This window comes from Miscanthus floridulus, chromosome 14 (genome assembly GCF_019320115.1).
Source record: "Miscanthus floridulus cultivar M001 chromosome 14, ASM1932011v1, whole genome shotgun sequence".
NCBI lineage: Eukaryota > Viridiplantae > Streptophyta > Magnoliopsida > Poales > Poaceae > Miscanthus > Miscanthus floridulus.
In genome coordinates this window covers 59647119-59668908 of record NC_089593.1, presented here as the reverse complement: position 1 = coordinate 59668908, position 21790 = coordinate 59647119, and the positions used below count along the sequence as shown (strand labels likewise).

At 46.6% G+C, this 21790-nt stretch overlaps 1 protein-coding gene across 1 annotated transcript; it reads left to right on the top strand.

The window, feature by feature from the left end:
- Positions 1-2556: 2556 nt before the first annotated feature.
- LOC136505755 (auxilin-related protein 1-like) lies at positions 2557-15412 on the top strand. The gene is made up of 8 exons (XM_066500903.1): positions 2557-3487; positions 5179-6709; positions 6795-6909; positions 6997-7094; positions 7356-7421; positions 7585-7674; positions 13842-14018; positions 14849-15412. The coding sequence occupies exons 1-8, from the start codon at positions 2937-2939 to the stop codon at positions 14885-14887; spliced, it is 2667 nt and encodes an 888-aa protein (XP_066357000.1). The 5' UTR covers positions 2557-2936; the 3' UTR covers positions 14888-15412.
- Positions 15413-21790: the final 6378 nt, after the last annotated feature.

Here is a 21790-nt window from a genome sequence, read left to right as displayed (position 1 = left end):
ACATACAAGAAGCCAAGATTGGTTCGGCTTGCATGTTGCTGCACGTCTTCATGTTGTCGGATTGATTTCTCGATTGCTGAGAGACGGAAAAGGCGACGTTGCAGATCGGCTTGCCCTCTGGCTCTGCGTGATGTCTTGGATTGGATCTGAAACATGCTGCAACGGCTGAAATCGTCGTGCCTTTCCACGCCGAGTCACTCTGATATCAACAAAACCCAAGGGGCCTCGGCAAGGATCGCTTGGTGTTGTCGTGCTACTTGTGCGTTGCTGCCGTGAATTCACGGCGAGTTGCGCCGTGACGTCGTGTCGTCGCCATGACATCGTGCCGCCACGGATGATGTTGATCTTGAGATACGCCATCTGATTCACTAGAGGATCAGCACGCACACCCCCCTACCTGGCGCGCCACTGTCGACGAAATATGGTCGGCAATCCACCGAGGGGGGTGCCTGTGGTGGTAGATTGTCGGTAGACGGTGCGTGTAATCAGGAATCAGATGGTGACACAAGGCGCAGAGGCAGTGATTTAGACAGGTTCGGGCCGTCTGATCGACTTAATACCCTACGTCCTGTGTCTTTGGTGTATTGTATTGAGATGTCTACAGATTAACCTGTCCTCTAGGGGACCCTTGTCTCTCCTTATATACTCCGAAGAGACAAGGTTACAAGTAAAGTATCCAATTTGGTACTATTACAATATCTAGTACAACTTGTAATCTTGATGTGTACGCCTTGATCTTACGGGCCGGGCCACCTCGGATGGTGCGGCCCATGTACCATCTTGTGGTACCCGGGGGTATATCCCCCACAGACGGTTCTGCCACACATGGACACTTGCGCGAGGATCTCCCGCCCAAGATTGGACAGCAAGTAGCTGAGGACCGTCTGGTCCTTGGTCACCCAAGTCGCATACTCTGGATTGGGCGTGGAAGGCTCCTTCTTGTCATCTTCCTTGGGTGGAAGAAACTCCTCCGGTGGTTTCGCCGTCGGTTCAATGAACCCGGCGAGCTGCGCCCCTTCAGCGCGGAGAGAACATGGGCTTTCCATAGGACGTGGTTGCTGCGAGAGTGAGTTTCTCGCTCACCGGCAGAAGGAAGATGCCAAGAGAGGAAGCAGCAGGCATTGCGGAGGAGGAGGAAGCGAACGCCATGGATATCCGCTAGGAGACTGGCTCTAGATACGATGTGAAAATGGGTTTAACGAGTTGCCTCTCCCTGGCACTCGGCTTCATGTTAAATAGCTCGGAGAACAACCCTCCGATGGTGGCTTGTACAAGGGTTAAGTTTGTTACAACAGATTATAGAGATATACATCTTGAGCTACAATCTAGGAACAACCCATGAGGTACACCGAACCTAGACACTAGAGGAGGAGATGCCTATCGTCTAACAGTAGTTAAACAAAAGTTTTGTAAATTTGCCTTATAATATTCAGATGTTCCTATCTATATCTTTTGACGTGTATATGATAGGTCCTATAAGTTTCTTTTTATAAAGTCATGGATCTTTATAGTCATAAACATCTGTATATATAGCCTAACATTTGTAAATTGGAGTGATCTAGCTTTATGTTATATTCGTAGTTCGTGAGCAAGTTCAAGTTAATTTATTTGCAATTGCTGCTACCTTGTTAGTTAGCTATTTTCTAGAATAATAATAAAATATAGGGAAGGTGATTGATACATAGTTACATAACCTAATGTTGCTGGTGAAGAGTGCATCTAAAATGGTAACCATCACCACTTCATGCAGTAAGGTGATTATAATCTATATAGTTTGAATGTGAACCAATCATTTGCCATATATAAGGCACTTTTAGCCCCTTTATCGGCTTTACTTATCTCACCTCGCTTAGTAAGACAAGCTTTGCTAGCATGGGTGAGCCAATCTGGCTCTCCCCCACCAGCAAGCAAAATCTCGCGAGCCCAAAGGTGCACTATGAACCTAACACATCTATATTGGCCCCGTTCGGTTTACCCCATATTCGGCTTGTTTTTTCAGCCGGAACTGAGTTTTTCTCTCACAACAATTTAGCCGGAACAGTGTTTTTCAGCCAGTTTCTGCCAAGATTCAGACCCACGAACAGGGCCATTATTTGACAAACTTGTGGCACTTTTGTGTGGCTGTGATCCACACATCTCCATTTCTTGGCAAACAAAAAACACACACGCCTCCATCTAATATGTTACATTTTGCCGTAGGCGTGGCAACCAACCAAAAAGTTCAATTTGGTCGAGAGTTAGACATCTTACAATTTGCGCCACATGCCTGATTAGTCAGTGGATCGTCAACCAAACAAACAGGATCAATTTACCCGGTTACCCCTTTGACTGGTTGCCTGGTTCGGCACACCCGCGGTCCGCGCATGGGGGAAAGGGCGGACCGGGCCAGACACCACGGCCCCTCACACCACACCCCACTGCCCCCACATCACGGCACACCGCGTCGACCAACGGCATGCCACCACGTGCCCCATCCCGGCATGGTCCCACGCACCGGACCCCCCACCTCGCTCGCGCGTACGTATCGCCGACGACAGAGACGAGCGAACGCGCAGTCGCCAGTCGCCACCGACGCCCTGGCGGAAAGTCCCCGCCCCGCGCCGGGTCACAAGGCAGTCTCTCTCTCTCTCTCTCTCTCTCTCTCTCTCTGACTCGCCCGCTCCTGTTCGCCTCTCCGCCATCACCGGCGACCACTCCACTCCGGCGGGCAACGCTGCGTCTCCGGCGACCCCACCGACGCCGGGCCCCGCGACCCCATTCCTCCGATCGCCGCCTCACGCCTTGCGTTCCCCCACGGCGAGGGTACGCGCTCCTGCCCAGATCCGCCCCACGCCTCCTCGCGCCCCCGTCCGCGCGCGTCGATCGGGCAGGCGGCGTAGGCGCCGCCGCCGCTACTGCGCGAGCGCCATCGATCCGCGCGCCCGCCCGCGCCCGCCATGGACGACTTCCAGGGCCTGCTGGCCCGCGACTTCGGCCTCCGCCCGCAGGGGAAGGCCGCGCCCATGTCGGCCGCGCGCTCCTCGGGGCCCTCCGGATCCGCCTGGACCAATACCAGATCCGCCGCCGCCCCCTCCGCGCCCTCCTACGACGAGCTCTTCGGGTCCGCCCCGCCGCCGCCCAAGGCCACGCCGTCGCCGTCGCTCGACAACATCTTCGACTCGTTCAAGGACCCCGCCGCTTCCACCACGGCGCCGCCGAAGCCGAAGCACTCGTCCATGCCGGTGTTCGACAAGCCGGTCTACGACGACGACATCTTCGTCGGGGTCCCTGGGGTTAAGAGCTCCTCGGCGCGCTACGACGATGTGTTCGGGGGAAGCCAGAGCCGCGAGGCGCCTCCGGCGTTCGATGACCTGCTCGGTGGATTTGGTAAGAGCTCACAGGCGAGGGAAGAGGTCGATGAGAAGAGGAAGCCAGAGGCAGCTGCGGCGGCTACTGGGTTCGATTATTTGGTGCCAGGCTTTGGTGGGAGAAGCTCCCCGCGCCAAAGGTGACTACTTTCTTTCATGTATTTCAATTCAATGCGCATGGGACTGATAGACGTTATGTTGCCCATATGCGCGGTCTACTAGGATTGGATATACGAATAACTTTGTTAGTTTGATCAATTGAACCGGAAGGTTTTGTCGGTATTCGGTAACTATAGGATCATGTGGCTGTTGATCGAGTTGGACCAATTATGCTGGCTCATTTGTTGGATGTTTTGACAATTAGATTCTGGCCTCCTGATGTCCTATGTTCGATTTGGTAGTCCATACCAGTTAGTAAAGCATTTATGATGTACGTTAATACATAGAGCTTTACGCCGCAAAAATTATCAGTTTCCCTCGGTTACGATATGCATTTAATATTTATCCTATTTTGCAAATTAATAACCTACTAGATTATGATGGGCTTGACTTCATGTTTATCTAAATAACTTAGTGATGTAATGCTTGCAAATATATATGCCATTTTCCCAAGTCAATGCATATATAAAAGGATTATTCATATCGATGTCCACGCACCTTCTCAGAAAATCCTTTTGCACTGTTGGTGTTGGTTTCCTGGACCTCTACTGGTATATAATGTATGTTAGGTTTAATTTAGGTATTTTGTGTTGATTCTAGTACATATGCTAGGTCATCCACAAATTTGATTGAGAATTGTACCATTCTTTTGTGATATCCATGTTCCATATGTGTTTGTAGTGTATGATAGATCTGCGTATTTTTTAGGTAGCGTGCCAAAAGGTTTGCAGAATTTTGATTAACTTGATATTGTAGTTGATGTTATTGTTGGTGGAGCCCTGATGAATTGGTTCCATGGGTTTGTGCTTTTTCACCTTTTTGTGTGCCAATTGAGATGGATTATGTAAAAAAAATATGTTTCTTAATGGATTTAAAACTGAAGTTGAACTGTGAGTAGATTACTAGATTTAAATAGTGCTTCCAGGCTTGATAAATATGCACAGTGTTGCTGGAGTGCTAGATATCTGTAAGTTTAGACACTATGGGTATCATTGTTAGCTTACGATGAGAATTGTTATCGAATGTCAAGTTTGCTTTGAATTAAGTGCATTTAATTATAATAAATTTCTGAGCCCTGTACAATATTCCTTAAAGATTGCAATTACCAACCTTCTTGAGGAAAGCTATTGCTTACATGCTACCCGTACAAAATTTAAGATCAGACCATATAAACCGCTAGACATATTTCCCTGTAACAATGAGTTTTATCATATACGGCTCATGTAATGAAGTATTTTAGTTGTAATTTGCTTCGAGGTTTCTGTTCCAATTTGTTTAGTTTCATCTTTCCAATTTGTTTAGTTAAGTCACACATCCAATTGAGGTGTTGTGCTGGACATCAGTGGCCCATATGTTCTTAAACAATTTAACTCTTTGTTTCTTAATCAACAATTTCTTGAAAAGAGTCACCAATTACAATAATAATATTTGGAGTGGGTTCGAGTGCTCCATAGTGCCTAAGTTTATTTTATTATGATGTATTTTGACATTTGAGTCTCAGACATGCTTAGGAACTACTCATTTGAATTTATGGGATAACAGGTTATGTAGTGCGGTTGGGAAAATAATAATTTGCTGTGTTAACGACAATGATTGCCCTTTTGTGCAATTTCATGCACTTCTAAACATGTTCAGTTGTTCACATATTAACATGTCTATTTATTAACTTCAGGGATACTGTTGGTGCAAAACAAAAGAAGGTTTCCATGTCAACATCTAAGCAACCAGGTAGCTTAAGCGACCCCTTTGTTGTTCTCGAAACAACTTCATCCTCAGCCCATCCATTCGCAGATCCCTTGGATGAATTCGGTAAAGCTGCAAAATATCAAGGGAAAAGTCGTGAAAGTACTAGCGTTGGGAGCAGTCTGTTTGAGGATTCAAGCACTTTCAACCAGGCTCCAAAATCCGAACGCTTTTTTACCTCAGAGGTGGACAATGGCTCGAAGGATAGGAATGAGTCAAGCAGAGCCCGAGACTCAAATCCTGTACAGAGTTTTTCTAAAAGGAACTCCTCCCAACAACCTTCTGTAGAGGATTTTGAAAATATCTTTCCTAAGTCACAGTCTGCCAGATATTCTGATGTCCATGTTGACATTGGCTCAGAGAAATATAGTGGGAATGGTATAAATGATCAGTCACCTAGATCAGATGAATCCGAAGATGAGATATGGCTTACGGCTTCTGAGATTCCCCTCTTCACACAGCCAACTAGTGCCCCGCCACCTTCAAGGCCACCGCCACCTCTTGCAGTTAAGCAAAAACATGGATCCAAATCAAAAAGAAAAGATGATGAACATCTACGGCGGTCTAGGAAAAACATTGATCATCAAAGAAGTTTGTCAAATCAGGCTGGTGTTTCTACAGTAGATGAACTAGAAGATTTTGCCATGGGTAAGTCTCAGAATGTGCATGCTTTTAATGATGAAGAATTTGAGAGAAGTACAGCGGCGGCGGCATCTGCAGCTGCTATGAAAGAGGCCATGGATAAAGCTGAGGCAAAGTTCAAACATGCCAAGGAAGTACGGGAGAGAGAGCGTGATGCGAAGCTTAGAAATAGAGAACAACAGGAACAAGATAATGTAACAAGGTCATATGCCCAGGATCGTGAGGACAAAGAGAGAAAGGAAAGACTAGAACAAGAAACAGAGATGAGGCAAAAAGAGGTAAAGGAAAGAGAGCAAAGAAGACTTGAGGAGGAGAGAGAACTTGAGCGACAGAGAGAAAGAGAAAGAGCTAGGCAAGCAGTGGAGAGGGCTACAAAGGAGGCACGGGAAAGAGCAGCAGCTGAAGCTTGTGCAAAAGCAGAGAGGGAGGCACGCCAACGTTCAGAACGTGCTGCTGTGCAAAGAGCCCAACAGGAAGCACGTGAGAGGGCAGCAGTGGAGGCTAAAGAGCGAGCAGAGAGGGCTACTGCAGAAGCAAAGGAAAGGGCTGCTGCTGAAGCTAAGGAGAAAGCTGCTAGTCAAGCCAGGGATAGGGCTGCAGCAGAAAGAGCTGCTGTGGAGAGAGCTCAGCAAGAAGCGAGGAAGAGAGCTGAACGAGCAGCAGTGGAAAGGGCTGCTGCTGAGGCTCGGGAAAGACAGGCTGCTGCTGCAGCGGCTGCAGCTGCAAGAGAAAAAATGAGCAAACCAGATGATCTAGAGTCCTTCTTTGGTATGGGTGCCCGAGCTAACAGTGCTCCGAAGCAAAGGGCTCCAACAGTGGTGCTTACTCCACCAAAATTTTCATTCCAGTTTTTTATTCGTTGCAATTTCCTCACTGTTGTTTTTCTAATTGTGGAATTATTAGGATTCTATGTTTGATTCTCAAACGCAAAATAGAGGGACTTCCACTTCGACATCAATGAAAAAGGCATCATCAACAGCAAATATTGCTGATGACTTGTCTGCAATATTTGGAGGAGGTACTGATCATTCGAGAAGCATGGTACTGAATCATTGTCCGTAGACACATGTAAGTAACTGTGTGTTTGATTTATTTGTTATTGTAGCTCCTACATCATCAGACGAATTTCAAGAAGTTGATGGGGAGAGCGAAGAAAGAAGATGTGCTAGGTTGGAACGGCATCAAAGAACTCGTGAACGAGCGGTAATGTGCTATAACACTAATTAAAATAGTCATCTCATGTAGCTTTCTAGTACTACAATTTAATATCTAATTATCTATGGATACGTCTATGTTCCTGGATACCTACCCAAACTTGATTTAGACTAAAATGCTCTGTTGTTTTTGTTGTTGATGATGTTGTTGTGGATGCTTCTATGTTCCTGGTTACATTTTGTTTTAAGCATATTTTTTAGGATAAAGAAATTGCAATGCTTATTTTTTATTAGTTTCCTATACTCACAGGCAAAGGCTTTGGCTGAGAAGAATGAACGCGACATGCAGCAACAAAGAGAGCAGGCTGAAAGACATGTAAGTACTCTGTTGTAACTCGTAAATACATCTTAAATTCATAATGCTGAAAATCTACATTATCAACATATAATTTGTCCTTTTAAATGCACTTTATTGGCTGCTAGTGACTAGTTCCTCACTTCATTGAGTTTGTTCAAATTGTTTTGTCTGATAATTCCAGAGGCTTGCGGAAACACTGGACTTTGAGATTAAGCGCTGGGCTGCTGGAAAAGAAGGCAATTTGCGTGCATTGCTATCAACTTTACAATATGTGAGTTGAAACTTCTAGATTGAAGCATTTCTCTCATTCATTTTTACCAATTCTGTTCATTATGTGGGCATTACTCTTCTTTAATAGAAACTGGCATTTAGATCTTTAGCTGTCTACTCAAACATATGATTTGTTTTCATCCCGTTTGTGACTTTATACAAATACCATCCATTTCTTTGTTGGAGGTAACAGAGAAATAATCAGCCAGGGCAACTCTCCCAGGCGACTGCATTGCAATATATAGAGGATAAGTACTGCATTGATTACATACAGCTCACTAGAGCTTTAACTAGACAGAATAGCTGCCTGGGTACCCGCACAACTCTTGGGCTACCCAAGGACTTAATGACATAGATTAACTAAGAACTGAAATACACTAAATGTGCCTGGGAAGCGGGGCTTACAGCTACAGTTCTCCCCCTAAGACCTGCTTCAACCCTTCTTGATCTGCTTGATGCCAATTCTGCTTCTCATATCTTCAAGCTTGGCCTTGCCCAAAGCCTTAGTGAGAATGTCTGCCAATTGATCAGCTGTAGGGATGTACTCAGTCCTGATGCTGCCTTCTTCAATACAATCCCTGATAAAAATGTTGCTTAACTCTGATATGTTTGCTCCTGTCATGGAAGACAGGGTTCTTAGCAAGTGCAATTGCAGACTTGTTGTCAACCCTCAGTTCCACAGTCTCCACCTTTCTTCCCAACAAATCAGCCAACAATCTCTTGTGTTGCTGCTGAAGTCATAGCCACATATTCAGCCTCACAACTAGACAAAGCCACCACCCTCTGCTTGATAGATTGCCAGCTGACCAAGCTGTTGCCAAAGAAGAACAGACAACCTGTTGTGCTTTTGCTGGAGTCAATATCACCGGCTAGGTCTGAATCACAGTAGCCCACAAACCTAGCAGAATTTGGGGCTCTTTTGAACTGCAGACCATAGTCCAATGTTCCAGCCAAGTACCTCAGCACCCTCTTGACTGCTTGCTGGTGCTCAGTGGTCGGTTTCTCCAAGAATCTGCTCACATAGCCCACTGAGAAAGCCAAATCAGGCCTGGTATGAACCAGGTATCTCAAGCTTCCAACCAGCCTCCTATACTGAGTTGGATCCACCTCCTTGGCAGTGCTATGCTTGCTGAGCTTCAGGCGCTCTTCCATTGGTGTAGCTGCTGGATTGCAATCAGACATGCCTCCCAGTTCTAGGATTTTCTTGGCATAGTGAGTCTGCCTCATGGTGGTCCCATTCTTGCCTTGCTGCACTTCAATGCCAAGGTAGAAACTGAGCAAACCCAAGTCACTCATCTCAAAGGTGGATTTCATCCTTTCCTTGAAAGCCTTTACTTCATCTTTGACTGCTCCAGTGATGATCAGATCATCAACATAGACCCCAACCAGCAACACTGAGCCCTCTGAACCTTTCCTGTAAATTGCTGCTTCATGTTTGCTCTGTTTGAACCCCATTTCCTTCAGAGTAGAGTCCAACTTAGCGTTCCACGCCCTGGGTGCCTGCTTCAGCCCATACAAAGCTTTGTGCAGGCGATATACCTTGCTTTCTTCCCCAGGAATAGCAAACCCAGGTGCTGCTGGACATATACTTCTTCCTTGAGCTCTCCATTTAGAAAAGCTGACTTGACATCCATATGATGAACAGTCCATCCTTCCTGGGCAGCTAGAGCAAGCAGCAGTCTCACTGATTCTATGCGCGCAACAGGAGCGAACACATCCTCATAATCAACACCCTCTTGCTGCACAAACCCACGAGCAACAAGCCGAGCCTTGTGCTTGATCACATCTCCTTTCTCATCTTTCTTCAGCTTGTAGACCCATTTTAGAGAAATTGGCCGATGGCCAGCTCGGGGAGACACAAGCTCCCAGGTGCCATTGCGCTCAACAGCGCGCAGCTCCTCTTTCATTGCTGCCTGCCATGTAGGATCATCTTTTGCCTCTGCATAAGAAATGGGTTCCCCAGAGTGGGTGAGGTGGAGCTCTGCGAACAAGCGCTGCGCCAGCGGCGGAACTTCCTGTTCCCCGCCCAATATGCCATCTATGGTACGATAGCGCAGCTGCTCATCGTTGTGATAAGTGTCCAGCCGTTCCTCATCATCTTCCAAGGGAGTCACGTGCTCCACTTGTGGGCTGGCTGGAGCTGGTGGTGGTGAAGGCGTTCTGGATGTCTCAGACACCTCTTCTCCTGCATCAAGCACCGATTCTGCTGCTGGGAAAGCTTCAGGTGAGGCAGAATGGGGCTGAGGAGATGAGTGTGACTGCACTGAACCTCCAGCTCCAGGGACTTCTTCCTCCCAAGGAAATTCCACCACAAAATCACTACCAGCTGCCCCAGACGTACCTGCTGCTGGTGATGTCCAATCCCAACCTCTTCCTTCATCAAAAACCACATCTCGGCTGACACGTACACGCTGAGATGCTGGATCAAAAACTCGATAGGCTTTGGCTCCTTCAGCATAGCCAATAAATACTCCAGCTTCACCACGATCATCAAGTTTCCTGAGCTGAGACAAACGGCGAGTATATGCCACACAACCAAACACCTTCAGATGGCCAACAGTGGGTGCTCGGCCATGCCATGCTTCATAGGGAGTGACATCACCTAGAGCCTTGGTTGGTGACCGATTCAGAATATGCACAGCAGTCATCACTGCCTCCCCCCAAAACTTGGCTGGCATCTGGCGCTGCTTGAGTAAGGCACGTGCCATGGCCACCACGGTTTGATTTCTACGCTCCACCACGCCATTCTGCTGTGGTGAATGAGGAGCACTGTAATGCCTTTTGACTCCTTCATTGGCCCAATAAGCAGCAAATTCTGCAACAGTAAACTCTCCTCCATTATCTGTGCGCAGAACTTTCAGTTTACGCCCACTCTCCACCTCTGCAGCAGCCTTCACCTTCTTGATAGCATCTGCTGCAGCATCCTTAGATGACAGCAGCACTGCCCACATGAATTGTGTGGCATCATCTACAAGCAGCAGAATATAGCGATTACCTGCCGAAGTTGCTGGTGTAACTGGCCCACAGAGATCACCATGCACCAATTCAAGGTGATCCTGAGCACGATATGTTGCTGCAGCAGGAAATGATCGCCTCCTCTGTTTGGTGGTGACACAAGTGTCACACACTTGCTCAACATGATCGATCTTTGGCATCCCTCTTGCCATTTCCTCCTTGCCAAGCCTGCGGAGGGCCTCAAAATTCAGATGCCCAAAACGCTCATGCCATTGCCACGCCTCCTCATCCCTGCGCGCAGCAAGACACACTGGCTGTGCTGTCTTCATATGCAGTACATACAGCCGGTTCGCGCCACGCCTCACCTTGGCCAGTAGGCGACCGCTGCTGCGTTCCCAAATCCGCAGTACTCCATCATCAATCACCACCTTTGAGCCATTCTCATCAAGTTGACCGAGGCTCATGATCGAGTTCTTCAACGCCGGAATGAAATAAACTCCATGAAGAACACGATGCTCACCAGTCTTTGCTTCAAAAACAATTGAGCCAACGCCCTTGATTTCCACCTTGGACGCGTCCCCGAACCGAACCGTGCCTCGAACGTCCGTGTTCAGGTCTGAAAACAGGTCACGCCGCCCAGTCATGTGGTGTGTTGCGCCTGAATCAAGGTACCAGCCGCCAGCCATCTCTTCATCATCTGCTCCCAGATAAGCACGCGCACGTGGCTCAAAGAACTCAACGCGCTGCGCTGTATAGTTGAGCTCCGGCGTGCTCTGTTCCATCTCAATGAAGCCGTGAGACAGAAACAGAGCTGCATCTTCGTCACACTCAGCAAACTGGGCACGCCCTTCATGTCCTCCTTGCTGCCCAGCTTGGTTACCGCCGCCACGGCCTCCTCCACGGTTTCCGCCGCCGCGTCCACCACGATTTCCTCCCCCGCCGCCGCGCTCTGTTCCATCACGGCGCGGCTGGGGACATTCACGCGCCCAATGCCCTTCCTGATGGCAGTTGAGGCACGTGTTGGGGCCAACACGGCCGGCGCCATTGCCTTCTCCACGTCCGCCGCCACGGCCAGCACCTCTGCCCCGTCCGCGTCCACCTCCGCGGCTGCGTCCTCCGCCACCGCCGCGCTGGTTCTTGAAACCAGAACCGCCAGCTTCTTCTGCGCCTTTCTTCTCCTTCCTCAAACGCGCACGCCACTGCTCCTCAGTGTACAGCAGCTTGCCGTTGATGGACACCGGCTCTGTCACAGCTTGCGCTTCACGGTCATCCACCGCCTTGAGCCTTCCTGTCACCTCTTCAAGCGTGAGCGCCTCGAAGTCGAGGAACTGCTCAATGGCGACGACGATCTGCGCGTACTTGGTCGGCACCGTGCGCAGATGAAGTAAAGGCTTTCAAGGAAAGGATGAAATCCACCTTTGAGATGAGTGACTTGGGTTTGCTCAGTTTCTACCTTGGCATTGAAGTGCAGCAAGGCAAGAATGGGACCACCATGAGGCAGACTCACTATGCCAAGAAAATCCTAGAACTGGGAGGCATGTCTGATTGCAATCCAGCAGCTACACCAATGGAAGAGCGCCTGAAGCTCAGGATGCAGGCGCGCGACCTCTGGGAAGCTGTCGAAGGAGGCCCAGTGCAGTTTCGCGACGACAGGCGAGCTCTGGAGGTGATCGTCGCTGCTGTGCCCAAGGAATTGGGGCTCCCGCTCCTCGACAAGGCGACGGCAAAAGAGGCATTGGATGCCATCGCTGCGACTCGTATCGGTGTGGACAGGGTCCGCCGAGCGACGTTGCAGCGACTGCGTCGGGAGTGGGAGAACATGACGACACGCGCCTCATCGATGTCCCTCTCCATGAAGCACCAGCTGCTGGTGCAGAGTTGACAGCCGCAGGGCAAAATCCTCCACCGGCTCGCCAGGCTTGACGTCAATGTTCTCCCACTCCCGACGCAGTCGCTGCAACGTCGCTCGGCGGACCCTGTCCACACCGATACGAGTCGCAGCGATGGCATCCCATGCCTCTTTTGCCGTCGCCTTGTCGAGGAGCGGGAGCCCCAACTCCTTGGGCACAGCAGCGACGATCACCTCCAGAGCTCGCCTGTCGTCGCGAAACTGCACTGGGCCTCCTTCGACAGCTTCCCAGAGGTCGCGCGCCTGCATCCTGAGCTTCATCGTCTGGCTCCACTCATAATAATTGGTCTTGTCCAGCATTGGCCATGATGTGCCGCTGCCGGAATCGCGGTAGACCACCCTGCCTTGCGGCGACTCATAGCGACCGCCGCCACGACGCCTTCGGTCACGCAGTGGTGACTGTGAACGGCGCCTGTCCCGCGGCGGAGTCCGCGGCCGCCGGTTCCTCCGGTCCTCCTCTTCTTCTTCCTCCTCCTCATCTCCCTTCTCTGCTGCTATCTCCGCCCGCAGCTCCTGCGCTGTCCTGGCCGCCGCCTCCGCGGCTGCTGCAGCCTGCTGTGCCGCCTTGACAGCCAGCGCCGCCGCCTCCTCTGCTGCCTTCAGGCGCGCAGCCCTGCCAGAGGGGTCGCCCAGCTCGCCCTCAGTGGCTCCCTTGGTCTTCCTAGCCCGGCGCTCAGAGGAGGTTGACGTCATGGAGAAGATGAGAAGGTGAGAAGGTGTCTAACCTAGGCTCCGATACCAATTGTTGGAGGTAACAGAGAAATAATCAGCCAGGGCAACTCTCCCAGGCGACTGCATTGCAATATATAGAGGATAAGTACTGCATTGATTACATACAGCTCACTAGAGCTTTAACTAGACAGAATAGCTGCCTGGGTACCCGCACAACTCTTGGGCTACCCAAGGACTTAATGACATAGATTAACTAAAAACTTAAATACACTAAATGTGCCTGGGAAGCGGGGCTTACAGCTACATTCTTACTGTGGACGCATCATGATCACCATATTGTGCCTCTAATCTAAGTTAGGCTATGAGGCTCTTATATAGGCACTCAGATCCACTGGTAGCATTTCTGGCTTCAGGTTTCAAGCAATATTATAGAACATTGACAGAAGTAATGTTTGCCTCTTGAATACCATACGAACAAACTGTTCGATTGTGGGCAATACGTGAAACATGAACTGTACACGATGTCATTGCTTTAAAGACATAACCTATTTTTAATCTGTGGACATATTTTTAATTAGTTAAAGAAATGTTTGACGACATTCTGTTTTAATTTGTTTATTCTTTCTGAACAGGTTCTTTGGCCAGAATGTGGATGGCAGCCTGTATCCCTCACTGATTTGATCACTGCTGCTGCTGTTAAAAAAGTGTATAGAAAAGCAACATTGTGTATCCATCCTGACAAGGTGCAGCAAAAGGGTGCCAATCTCCAACAGAAATATATCGCTGAGAAGGTTTTTGATCTCCTTAAGGTGTGTATTGCCCTCAAAACATTTGCGGCAGCTTTCTGTTTGCACACCAACATGATACTATTCTTCATCCCTGTTTTTTCCTTGGCCCATGCACCATGGTTTCAAGACATTACAAACTAGTTCTCTCTTTTTCTCACATCAAGAGAACATATGAGCTAAGGTAGGTATCAGCTGTTTTGCTGAACACGGGTTTTTTCACATGTACGGTTCAGATTCGCTTAATATTTCCAATTATTACATGTGTGGTCCATGGAAACAAAGTTGGGTTGGTGCATGGATAATGGATAATGCATGGAAAGTACTGAGCCTTTATAGTTTGATGTGATCTGTGGCACATGGCACAACAGAATGTTTATTGCAACTGGGGTTGTGTCAGCCTGGACCACCATCTGGTACCTGGGAAGTACCTGATGTGTACTGTTCTGCCTACAGCCAAATCAATGCTAATCCAAGTAATGACCTGTTAGCCTGCTTCATAGTACATACTATGTCATTGAAGTTAACGAGAAAAATTATAGTCTTAGAATTACAACACCTACCCGTTGTATAATTTTAATGCACTGTGCTGATTACTGGAACTTATCTATTTCCATTTACTGTTTATTTTTATTTCCATTTACTGTTACATATGCTTATCTATTGGTTGAAAGGGTGCTGGGTAACATATATGTGTTAGGAGTTATTGTTTCTTTGGTTTTCCAGTTATAAGTATGTTCATTTTACCAGATTCTTAGATAATAACTGAAAATTCTGGGATGGTAATTCTGTGTTTCTGTAGTTGACATATCCAACTAACTTGAGTAATTCTGCTCCGTGCTTAAATAAAACAGGAGGCGTGGAACAAATTAAACTCTGAAGAGCTCTTCTAAACAGCCTCATGACTGAATATAGTGTCACCCCTCAGGGTCTGCACAAGGTACTCTGAGAAGAAACTCACAAGCTGGAGCGACCTGAGGTTGGTCCGGGGGAAACCATGAAGCGACCAAGCGAAGCCTGAGCTATGGTTGTAATCACCGCAGTTTGTTTCATTCCCCCAATTTTCTTTCCCAATTGTATGTTGATTCAATGACAACTCACAGCGACATGTGGCAGCTGCCCAAGCTGGACCTCATCCAGTAGGTGTACATTAGTGCCCTGTTTTGTACTATTTATCCTGGGCTGTATGTGCGGTCAGAGCGGCGGCTTGTGAGGCCAGTGTTGTGATTTTGGATTAGGTACAGGGTTTATTTACAACATGGAGAGCCGGTTTACTTGATAATGGTGAATGCTACTTGTCTGATGCCATGGGCATCGTGGCAAGTTCGGTTGTCTTGTTTATAGTCGATTTCTGGAACATCAGTTGACCTATACTCTGATTCCTGTTTTATTTTTGTACAAAGTTGCTATTCAATTTTGATTGCTTGTATTGTAATCATATTTGGACGTTTCTGGGTTCAATGAGGAATAGTTATGGATCAGTAAGTACGTTAACAATCAACATTTTCATTTCGTAGGATTACACAAGATCAAGCAACTAACCCTATATTTGGGTTCCGTAATCAGGGTACCCATTTCTTCTTTTTTTGTATAAACACAGTGGGACAATATCCTGCCTTAAACACTAACTCTTCCCTTCACTCCTAATCTATCTCATTCCCTCACTTTCCTTTTCAACAGTTTGTTGTCACCACCGAAACCTACAATTAATATGTTAGTTGAATCATCTAGAGCTTAAGGCGTTGGTTGGAATCATCTCGAGCTCGTGGACTGATCTTTAAAGCTCTAGTTGAACCAAACACGTCAAATTTTACAACAGATTGTATACATTCCAAGCATATTATCAGTCATCTCCCCTAGAACTCCTTAGTCATTTAGAAGAAAAGGCCAACCTAGCAAAATAAATGACCTCTTTTATCTGTTTGCCTCTTTCTTCACAAAGGTTGAGCATGTGATGTTTCATGTTTGTGAGCACATGGGGCTAGGAAAACACATTGCACAAAGAAGGATGAGGAACCTCTAAATATTTCTTGGAGACATGATTTGATTGGACCTGAATTAGTAGCCTGGAATAAACTTCTTCCTCGCATTGTTAATATCAGGCTTTCACAAGAGCATGACATGTTTCATTGGAACTTAGATCATAGGTTCAACGGTGAAATCACATCATTCGACTTTGATTCACTTAGAGGTTCCTAACTTAAATAAAACCATCTAGATTTTAAAGGCTCCTTTGAAGACAATTTTTTTTCTTTGGTATTTTAATAGAGGAGTGATTCTATCAAAGGATAACTTAGGCAAACACAAATGGAAGGCAGTCAAAAAGTGTTGATTTTTTGCCACAAAAGTAAGACAATTAAACACCTCTTCTTTGAATGTTGTTTTGTCCGTGTTGTTTGCGGCAGTATATATGTTGCTTTAACCTTCCTTAACCCCATAGTAGTTCTCATATGTTTGGGAGTTGGCTTTGGTTTGGCATTGATTTAAAATCTTTAGTTTTGCTAGGGCGGCAACTACTTGTTGGTCGCTTTGGTGTACATAAATGATTTGGTGTTCTCAAAGAAGTTACATTTTATCTTAATTTACCTTTTCACTACATATATCGTCCATCCATCAAAAGCATTCTTCCATTTATCCGTTGATCCATCCATTAATTCATTCATTCATCTAGCATCGGATTGATGCATCTATCAATTCAGTGATTACTTCATCTTGCATTGATCCATGCATCCATCGAGTAGGAGAAGCAGAAAACTTACCTTGGATTCAGAGAAAGCCACTAGCTTAGCGGTGAGGTGGGAGACCGGCTATGGGTTACAAATAAGAGGCAGGACACTAATTATGGGACAAGGAAGAAAGAGCTGGGTCCTGTGAGTGAGGTGAGCCGTGACGGAGGCAACACTAGGGCATTAGTTAGGAGGAGACCGCATAGGTTAGGGAAGAGGAGGCCAACGGTGGCAGTGCTAGGCAATGTGGTGTTGCTTTGGATAAGGTTCTATAATTAGACAATCTCAAAATGGAAGAGGTGAGTGGATAAGATTCCTTGATATATAGCAAAGTCGTCAAAAGTGACAACCGAATGCCAAAACCTATCATTTTGAGGTTGTAAAACATGCTAATATGATACTAGTATTCGTTGCGTTAAACTTGATCAAGAAGAACCGTCACTTTGACATAGGGAAAACGACCATTTTCATCAGGAACCATATTAAAATCTCTTGCATTTTTTAGAAAGAGGTTTTATTTAATTACTTTCTCAATTGCTAGATCTAAGCTAACCAATCAAGATCTGATGGTTCTCATATCATCTTCAACCTCTAATCGTTAACTAATCATATTGCAATTGCAACAACATAAACGCTAGGTTAATGAACAAAATGAATTAGACATAATTGTCATTAACTTGTCTGGTTTTATCCTACCTTCAATTGACAAAACTAGATTCTCCAATAGAAACATATTGAAAACTTGACCCAACTTTACTAAAGGTGTACATGAGTACCACCCGTTTAAGTTTTATTTTTTTTAATCTCTTATTTGGGCTAAAACAAATTCAGAGATGCTAGCGCCCGGACATCTGGACGCACGCGTGCATCCAGATGCGCGCGTCTACTGGTCCATTTCCCTACATCCCGTTTCCCGCGTCTACTCGCTTTGCGTGGTTAGGCGGGGCCCACGCCGCTCGGATGTCTTCCGTGCCAATCGAGTTTTGTGCGCACCGCTCGAACGTCTCCCGCGCCAACCGACCACACGTGGGCGCCCGCTTGACGGCGCCCCAACGGCCATGGCAGGTGGGTCCCATTTAACATGTGCAACATCCGATCTACTTTTACAACATCTAGATGAAACACTTGTAGCATACATTCGAAACAGTTGAAACACTTGCAACATACGTCTGAAACACTTGTAAAACACCAGAAAAAAACTTGAAAAGCATGTGTGTAGCCATTGCAAAACATTACAACATCTAGATAAAAATACTTGCAACATACGTATGAAAACAACTGAAACACTTGCATACATATATGCAACATCTAGATCTACTTTTGCAATATCTAGATCTACTTTTGCAATATCTAGATGAAACACTTGCAACATACGTCTGAAATAGATGAAACATTAGGAACATACACTTGAAACATACGTGTATAGCCATTGCAACATCTCGATCTACTTTTGCAATATCCACATGAAACACTTGCAACGTACCTCTAAAACATCTCAAACATTTGCAATATGCGTATCCTGATGCGGCCTCCTCCGCCATCTGCAGCAGGCCGCCGCAGCCATAGCAGGAGCACAAGGCTTCTGCTACGGCTGGAGGGCTTCCACGTTAGGGCCCGATGCTTCTCCTTGCGCCACTAGCAGCGGCTGTCGGCATCGTTGGACGAGAGCACGTGCGCAACAACCTCGGTGGCCAGCTGGCGGTCGAGAAAGTGGTCCCTAGGTGCGGGTGCGGTGGTGCCTGCGCCGTCATGCGGGGTGGGCGGCGAAGCAGGAATAGTGGCAAGGGAGGTTTGGCAGGCTTGGGGGCTTGAGCGGTGGAGGTGGAGGCGGTAGAGTTTTGGGGAAGGAAAGGAAGATGCTACGCTAGCCAGAAAACAAAAAAAATCGACCTCATAAACCAGTATCTACTGCTAGTTATAGATCACGGGATTACCACTAGACGCGCAGGTGTAGTGAAAGCGACTCGATGTAGTTGTATGCGTCATAGCAGTGCCGTGCAGTTGCAAGGTCGTCCGTACGTCCGTCCCCTTCGTGCAGTTCATCCTTGTGCTCCAGATGCAGCACCTCCGAGGTATCCACACGTACAGGGAGGAAGCGTCGCGCCTCCGGACTGCTAGGTCCGCGAGGAGCAGCAAGCGCAGGCGTAGGATGGGCGGTGGCGGCTACCAAAAAGGCGTGGGATGCCTAGCCCCGTTGCCCACCCCACTTATTTATAGGCATCCCTAATGAGCTCCCGAGTTGGAGGCCCATTAGTAACCCTAAGCCTTGTCTAACTCAGATCCAATCCGAATTAGGCTTTCAGCCCCTTAAGCGTGTGACCCTATGGGTTCACGAACACATAGACATGGCTCGAGTACTCCTACTCGGCCATTAGTTGATAGCGGCCTCTAGCAAGGCATGTCAACTCCTATGCGTACGCAAATATCATATCAGACGAACCACCACAAAACCACATACTTGTTATTCCCTTGCCTCACGATATTTGGTCCAACTCATAGGTTAACACTTAACCCAAGCATGGCCATGCATTTCTTGATCTAATCATTAGAGTGATCCAGTGATATCTCTCTCATATAGAGAGGGGCAAATTCCATCTTGATTGTCTATGTCTCATAGCATGTTTCCCGACAAACCCGAAAACCACCTTTATAACTACCCTGTAACGGAGTAGCGTTTGATAGTCCCTGAGTAGGTCATTTCACATCTTGAATACATACAACAATCTCAGGTCTAAGGACATAACGTATATGATGTGAATAGAGATAATAACAACATCTCACGTTGGGTCAGTCCAGCCCCATGTCATACATGTGCCCACATTATTAGTTTGACATCTCTATGTCTATGACTTGTGAAACATAGTCATCAACTAATAATGTGCTGATCCATTATTCATGTGTGTCCTCACATGAACTCTGACTAGGGACAACATTAGAATAACCATATAAGTAAAAGAGTTTCACAAACAATTCACATAATTACTAATCGATACAGGTTGTCTTTAATGGAAATTCAATGAACTCATAATATATTATGGATACAAGGCAATATAATCATCTCTATGATTATCTCTAGGGCATACTCCCAACAGGACGATGGACAAAGCAGAACAAGGGAGGTCTCCTTTTCTTATCCTTATCCAGCCGGTGCATGATAATAAAAAAACTGAAGGCCTATTTGATTGGTCCGCAGGCTGTGTGGTGCAGATGCAGGCCTAGGAAGATCCACCCAGACGGACGGACACCATGCACACAACATTACCGAAACAAATTATACCTAGCTAGCTTTAAACATGGTTCTTCTTTTGAATGCATTAAACATGGTACTATAAATAAACAAAAATGCTACTTTAAGAGCGTGCACGCTCTGTGACGACTGCACGCACGCGGTCTTTCCTCTCCCCCGTGCCTGCACGGCCTCCTCTCCCCGTCTCTCTCTCCCACCGATGACGCCGACCCAGCGGCGTCCTCCCCGCGCGCCACGGTCCACCGGCTCCCCGTGCCCGTGCCCCCACCGCTTCCCCCACGCACAGACATGCTAGATCTAGCGATGGCGGCGGGGCCAGGTAGGCCTCCTGTCGGCGCGAAAAACATGGTAGACGCGCCGAGGGACACGCAGCAAGCCAAAACGATCTGGAGATCTGCTTGGCTTCAACCATAGGACCAGTCGATCCTGTGAATCCCGAAGGCGTGTCAGTCAATTTGACCTATAATTGACAAGGAGAGAAAGTTTATCAGTAATTTAGGGTGGAATATGCCGGTTTTGCCCAGACAGTTCCAAGTGTGCTGCTTCGGGAGCAGCTAGATGGGAAAATCGACTAAACAGCTGATACGAGAAGAAATCGACTGTTAAGGACTGTAACGCTCCCGGGTTATGATAGATTTATAGTAACGAATACAATGCACCTAGTTTTAATGATCTTTTCCCTTAAGCTTTAAATATGTATGCGTCAAAGATACATCATTGGCTAAATTAGATTTAATCAATACGTGGTGTAGAGCCAATGAATTCGGTAAAAAGAGATATGACACACAAACAATCGACTATTTGATATAGACGGATCTACGATCTGCCTAGATCTAATCTACTATCGTCAACAATGAGGTTTGACCAGATCGATGCAGCTATAATGATGATGATAGTCTAGAACCAGAAAATCCATAAAACCAACTATATGTCAATAGGTTCATAAAAGCGTGCCATATCTATGAAAGCGTAGGTGAATCGGCTAAAATAGCCGATGCATGCAAGCAAACAAACAGAGTACATATCCCGATCACGAACAAAACCACTAATCAATAATCTCTAATATAAAATCTTACCAGTGAGGTTCGACCGGATCGATGCAGCTATGGTAGTGTCATTAGATTAGATCTCATTAACTAGTGAATCTATCCAAGATCAAAACATGTCTTTGAATGCGTACTATGCTTGATTGGAATAGAGATAAACAGCCGATCTAGCAGAATTGAGCCATCAATTATGAGATTCAAGATGTAACCAGACTAGAAGACGGCCAATTGTGATGATATGATGCCGATCTATCTCTATCTCAATCAGATGACTTGTTATGATTAATGGAACATTAATTATAACAAGATCGATAACTGATGAATCAACCAAAATCAACAAGGAAAATCTTACTAATCTTAGCCGATTCGATAACTGGTGATATTGTATTAAACAACAAGTTATTTAACACAAGATCGATAACTTTGATCTATATTATGATTCGTAAGAGATTAATCAGCTGATGTAGCCTTACAAATAATGATATAGATTGATAACTAAATTATACTAAAGCTCATAAGAGGTTGGCCAGATCAATGCAGCCTTGCCTTACAAATAAAAGTATAAGCCATGACGGTACTCACAGATAAGCTAGAGGTCGACCAGATCGATGCAGCCCTGTTGTTGAAGAACTCGTCGAGATCTATAGTACTCCTACTCCTAAGGGTTGGCGTAAAGCCAAAAAAAGTAATTGGTATTGATTGATTTTGATCTCTCTTACAATAGTCGGGGTCCAATATTTATATCCGGAACTTAAACATGAATCCTACTCAAAATAT